The sequence below is a fragment of the Sordaria macrospora genome, chromosome 1, assembly GCF_033870435.1.
Source record: "Sordaria macrospora chromosome 1, complete sequence".
Taxonomy (NCBI): Eukaryota; Fungi; Ascomycota; class Sordariomycetes; order Sordariales; family Sordariaceae; genus Sordaria; species Sordaria macrospora.
In genome coordinates, this window is record NC_089371.1 from 4,503,603 (window position 1) to 4,509,834 (window position 6,232).

A 6,232-nucleotide genomic window follows, 5' to 3' on the forward strand; every position below is an offset into this window, starting at 1 on the left:
GCGTCGCCTGGACCTCAAGAGATATGTCACTTTGCTCAGTCTATTGGTTGTTGATCGAGTACGACCTGCAGAGCAGCATCAGTGTGGACGCCGTACGCTAGTGTACGTACACCAGCTTTCGTGAAGTGAGGCAAGGCATCTGTTTTTACATCGTAGATGAGGAAGATCAGGTAGTTTGTACAGTAGCCCACATCAATAGAGTTGATGTAAGGTACAAAGTTCCATTCAAGGCCCCTGAATTGATCAGATATTCTGAACTGGACAGGGACACGAGCCATGTTAACCTTAAAAAGGCGGTCTTTGTTTCGAAAGGCCGTTTGACAGGCGGCAAGATGGGTACGGCATAAAAACATGTCGACAATCCGGTCACAGCAGAAGCCAAGCATGTTCCCGGAGACTGCACTCTTGAAAGCTGTGGTGGCTCGCCCACGTCCGCATACCCATGCGGATGATCGGGCTTACAAGATGTCGGTGCTGCTTCTCGTCTCAGGTCTTGCCCATAGCTTCAGGGGTCCTCTCGTTCCCAGACGCCCAGAGAGCGTTCGTGACAGCCAGGGGCTGATGGTGGACACAGACCAGCTCTTAGAACGGGCATGTCTCCTTTTTCAGTCAAGCGTCTCACGGTCTATGCAAGCCCATCAAAACGGCAAGCTACACTGGCTTGGCTGGTACAAGGGATCCCCACTGTGGGAGGACGATTCTTTCTGTTCCAACACATCACGAGTGTGGTGACCAGGCGGACCTCCATCGAATTTGCGAGCCTGTAGTGTATTTCTGCCGCAGGCGTATCTCTAAGAACTGGGACTCCTCCGCCTTGGGTACTTGGATTGGGGAGAGGTGGGTGTATCAGGACGATCCTTTTCCTGCCGGCTTCTTAATTACACAAGAAACGTGGGGATCCCGGCTGTAAAATCAGGTTTGAGGAAGAACTGACTCGGCCAGCTTGGGGTCCTTCACTGACATCTCGACCGTTTTGGTCTCTGCAGATCGATCAACCTTGGCGAGCTTACTCGACGTCTCAACCCCCCTTGCCCTTCACTCGTAGTGTACGCGGTCATAGCATCAAGAAGATGGCAATTCACTCTACGGGCGACAGGCTATCCGTGCTTACAGACGACGGGTCAGGGAGCACATGGTATCAATAAGGGCGACCCCGGCACAGCCGATGTCAGAGCTCACTTATAGTAGGAGCTGTTATATGTCAGTACCTTTGCTGAACACTGTAGTCTCCACTACTTACCAGCTACCTTGTATTTCACGATACGTATCGTATGTACCGTCTCCCGCTCTTTCCATCCCTCTGATCAACGCTCACCTGTTAAGGTAGTGTAGCCCTGAAAGCCCCGGTGCCTGGGCTGGGCTGGGCTGGCACAGGTCGCTGCTGCACAGCACCACCCGACCCAAGGTTCTATCGCTGGAAGGCCCTAAGCCCACCGCCCGGTAGACCCACACCATAATTTGTGACAACGATTGAATTGAACCCACTGATGGCCTTGGTCCTCCGGGGATCAGCCTGTAGGGGGGCACCGCATCATCCACTCTGTCTCCATGCCCTCGGGAGATCTAAATGGTACCATGTACAGGATAACCTTGTCCACCCCATTCACTGTCAACAAGCTTCTTTTGAATTTCGGCATACATAAGCTAGCCCCCCTCCTCTCACCTCCCTGCCCACTTCAGAGCTTGGGGGTCTGCAAGACAAAGAAACGACATCATCACCGTTATAACCAGTCCAGTCGCCGCCTTGAACCACAAATATCAACCACACGTGTTCGACTTCACCAAACTGTACCTTTAATCACCAAGCAGAATTTCGCCTCGATCAAGGCAGTAGTAATATCGTCAACACGGACCGGTCCACTACACCTCAACCCTAACACACCGACATCAAAATGGCACCCGTGTCGTTAACGCCTCAATATCCCCCCCAGCCTTATGGCTTCGCTCCTCCACCCTCCCCTCCTTTGGACGACTCCAACAAGTGCTCACTGCCCTCGATATCGAACCTGCTCGTCATGGCCGATCAGGGATCTCCTACCTCAGAGACATCTCCTCAGTCTCAGCAATGTATGGCCGGCCGACCCATCTTGATACCAGGGAACTGCGCCGAGACTAACCATTTCTCAGTACACTTCTCAAAGTCTGACAACCGTCCCAACTCCTCCCAGTTTGGCAACCCAGCATCGGTCAGGGCGAACCTGCCCCCTAGTCCTCCCATGTCCTCGGAGGCTTCATTTGAGGGATACCACTCTCCTTCAAGCAAGCCAACAAGCCAGTCCCAGGGCAGCTCCAACTACTACTATGAGACCACGCCGCCTTTGAGCCAACATGAAGCCGACTCCCGCCAGATGGCCACTGCTGCACCCAGAGCCCCTGTTCAGCCTTCAACTTTCCAGTCACAGTACCCGTCGCCAGCTGGCTACTCGAGTCAGTCAGGCATCAACCCTTACTATCCTCCCATGCAGCCGACACCCCCTCCGCAGCAGCAGATGCCGGCCTTGTACTACCAGCGTCCACTTCCTCAGGTGAGAATTATCAGTCGAATCCAAGAGAGGGAGCTTATTCTAACATTTGCCTTAGACTTTCACCCCTTCTGTGCCAGTGTCAGTTACCCTGGCGCCAGCCACGGGAGCGAACCCTTGGCAACATCACCACTATATTGCCCCTTCTTCCACCGCCTCGTTCCCGCAGTCTCAGGACCGGTATATCTGCCAGACCTGCAACAAGGCCTTCTCTCGGCCTAGCTCGTTGAGAATCCACAGCCACTCACACACCGGCGAGAAGCCTTTCAAGTGCCCCCATGCTGGTTGCGGAAAGGCCTTCAGCGTTCGCAGCAACATGAAGCGTCATGAGCGTGGATGCCACAGCTTTGAGAGCAGCAACAGCAACAACAACGGCAACAGCAACGGCGGCGCAGCTGCCTAAGCGACCAATCTTCGCTTCTTTTCTTTGTGCGCCTCGTTTATCATACAACCAACCTTGACGGTCCGGTTTGGTATGAAAGATTTCGATAAGCGTTCATCACCGTCTTTATGGGTAGCTGGGTATTTTATGCAGGCATGCATCCCCACAAGGCCTAGCATGTGTTTAAGGAAAAAGAGGGCGGCAAATCACCGGATACAAATGGCGCATCATATCACTGCTCGGGACCGGCAAAGATTTCATATTCTTAACAACAGGTGCAGACAAAGACCTGTATGCGTTTCACACTCTCAAAAAGATTAGGGTTTCTTTCGGAACGGCAGGTCACGGTCTAGGGTATACAGGGTCCAAGGGGATTTCAGGCATGACCTTTGGGGTTGGCTACTAGCAAAAAGGCCCCCCACGGCGCGAAACGGGTTCGGCTTGCTTCAGCATTTACACGGGCGTTCACGCGGAGATGACATGCAAAAACCAAAGGGATGGCTCGCATTTGGCATGAATTGGCGGTTGTTTTTTCTATTTTATTCTCTCACATCCCCACACGTTAACATAATGTATATGGAGCGGGATGCCCTTCTATGGGCGATTGTACATTTAGCATCACGAGCCGGCCTTCACAAAGAAGTTGAGGGGTAAAGCCGGGGAACAACGATGCATGAGAACGGATAGGGCGGAATACGGAATCTTCAAAACAAAAGGTCAACAAATACTTTGATACCAGAGAGCATTGACAAAACTGAAGCGACTCAATGTGAGCCCTTGACATGACTTTGAAAAATGCCCCTGTGCTTGGTGGAAATTATGGGCTTTTTCTTCAGCACAAACGGAGAGCCACACAGCGGGTGGTCCCTATTTTAAGTGAGTTTTGTGCAACATTGCTTCCTTTCTCGTCTTGTAGCTGTTGAACGACAAGTGTAAACCGACGTCAGTTTTGACATGTTGCTCGTCACACAGTCTTACAACAGGATGCGTGGATTTACACGGCATCAATCATTGCGTTTTTTGTACTACCAACAATCTCCATTGCAACTTTAACCATGCCTTGGAAGCATGTAACAACCCGCCGTTAGGTACCTTAACTGAACGACAGAACTCTCATATCTCGTGACCACAGAGGAGAAAAGCGTATGTGGGAAACAGCAAAAGAGGGGGATGACCATCACGATGCCTGCCGTTGAGCGCTGACTGATCAAGAGCACAAAAGATTCGAGCCGCCGAAAGTCGAGAGAGTCGAGAAGGAAACGAAGATCCTCCCTCTCTTACCCATTCCCCGATCTCATTTCCGTCTCATGATCTACACGGAGGGCACCAAGTGCGTGGATATCCACATGGACCAGGTCCGGAGGGAGGCACTGAAAAAGGAAATTTTTCGACGACGCGCATGAAGACGCCGGAAGTTAAAGTGTTGCTAGCGACCAACCAACCGACGCCCAGCAAGTCGCACCCCCTCTCTGCCCTTTCACTGAGAGAGAGTCATTTTCAGGAATAGAACAGAATAGCACTGTTGCAAAGCTGTAGCCGGCCAGGTGCCAGAGACAGCCAAGAGACGTCCATACGGTAGGTCGTGGGCACGGCGACCTTGTATCTCTTTACGCCATCAGATACTTTACGATACATACATACGTATGTCTTACTCGCAAGCACCGGCTCTCACACAGGTCCAGATGCTTTGTCTCTCATTCTTGCTACTAAGACAGCGGCAGATCACCACAGCGAATAAAGGGAGCAGCCCGAGGGGCGGTCGGTTCGGGCAACACAAGAAACCTAGATAAAACGCGGGAAACAGACAAATGGTAGCTTGACATGACATACGTAATAAAAGGCCTTGGCTTGTTAAACTTTTATAAGCTCTTTTCGATTCCGGGAATGGAGGTCGTGGCATGTCTCAGTCGTTGTCTCCCGCTTGTCTAGGTTGTACTTTGGGATCTCCATGAGATGCTCCCATTGGCAATCACCTAGCCTCAACAGTATCTCTCTAGTGTAGTCGTACTTGATGATTACAGTACCCAGAGACGGACGGCACAGCACAACACACGCCAGCCTGTCAGGAGGAAGCGAAGATCGATAGGTAACGAAAGGTAGGTACGGCGATAGCGTGAGACGCTATCAGCCCAGTAGTTCACAACTCAGTCGTTAGTGGTCCCCGTAGACTTTCGTAGTTGGCCGATATTTCGGGGACTGGAGTATCACACACTCCCCATCCCCGGGCGAGACCGCCCCGTATCTACAAATAACGCTACTGATTATACTATTGCGTTAGTCAATAGAGGATTTGCGCATCATGCAATTCATGGTGGTTCACGCCGAGAAGCCCGTAGCGGGACACGGTAGTTGTGGTTTGTGGTTGAAGGACGACAGACGGGGAAGTTTGACGAAGGCGGTGAGGGATGTGGGAGGAAGGGAGGAAGGTGAACCGTGATCAACTGGTGCCGTGCAACTCATTCACCGAGGGATGGAGCACACTGTTGAGCACCTGAGCACTTCTTAGCGGGCACCGCAACCGCACCGCACCGCACCGACCACCGCCAAGGCAAAATGTGTGGACTGGAACATGAACGACCCAAGGGGGGGAAATGATGGGAGAAAGGTGGGTGAAGGTGGAGATGGAGAATTGTCAAGCGAGTGGGAAAAGAGAAACAGAAACATCATCCACTTTTGCGATTTACCCATCATCACATCCCCCGTTCCTCTCCCCCATCATTCATCCATCCGCGTCAGCGTCATGCCCACCCTGGTGGACGATCCGAGGTTCCTCGAACGGGTGAGGTAGAGGGGCCTCACTCCTTTGTAAATTGTAGGTAGTACGTGCCTTGATTATTTCACCGCTGGTATCGCACATGTATGTAACCATTTTCAGAATCCTTACAATGGAACGCTGCAGCTGGTCGAAAAGAGCCTCACACACACACTCACGAGGGTCCCCTGGCCGTGATGTGCAAGATGAATTACGGGGCACGTACAGTACCGGAGATTTGGCCGTTCTGGGTAAGGTTCGTAATCAGCCATGATGGCATCGCTTGATGTTGTCTCACCCAGAGACATCCAACTTTTCCCGGCAGGCAATTTCGACAATCGAATGATGAGGATGCCAGTGGTGTGTCGTCGACGACCGGACAGCAAGCGACAATGGCATTCTGTTGGAAGGAAGGAGTCTTCAGCTTTTTTTATTTGGCTTTTTTTTCTAGCCCGCGGGGCCAATCACGTCCTGGCTCGGGCGCAAGCTGGGATGTGGTGGGGTGGGGAATGGAAGGAAGGCATGGAAAGACCGTTGAGGACGAGCGATCAGCGAAGGCAACTTCGAGTCGGGTCC

The 6,232-nt window shown here is 52.1% G+C and overlaps 1 protein-coding gene across 1 annotated transcript; it reads left to right on the plus strand.

Annotated features, from left to right (window-relative positions):
* Positions 1 to 1,689: 1,689 nt before the first annotated feature.
* Positions 1,690 to 3,690, plus strand: SMAC4_02906 (uncharacterized protein). The gene is made up of 3 exons (XM_024655517.2): positions 1,690 to 2,067; positions 2,128 to 2,525; positions 2,581 to 3,690. The coding sequence occupies exons 1-3, from the start codon at positions 1,893 to 1,895 to the stop codon at positions 2,923 to 2,925; spliced, it is 918 nt and encodes a 305-aa protein (XP_024511395.1). The 5' UTR covers positions 1,690 to 1,892; the 3' UTR covers positions 2,926 to 3,690.
* Positions 3,691 to 6,232: the final 2,542 nt, after the last annotated feature.

Coding starts and splice junctions, on each gene's coding strand:
- SMAC4_02906 (XM_024655517.2), top strand. CDS start 1,893: ATGGCACCCGTGTCGTTAACGCCTCAATATCCCCCCCAGCCTTATGGC. Junction 2,068..2,127: donor ATCTCCTCAGTCTCAGCAAT/GTATGGCCGGCC, acceptor ACCATTTCTCAG/TACACTTCTCAAAGTCTGAC. Junction 2,526..2,580: donor ACCAGCGTCCACTTCCTCAG/GTGAGAATTATC, acceptor CATTTGCCTTAG/ACTTTCACCCCTTCTGTGCC.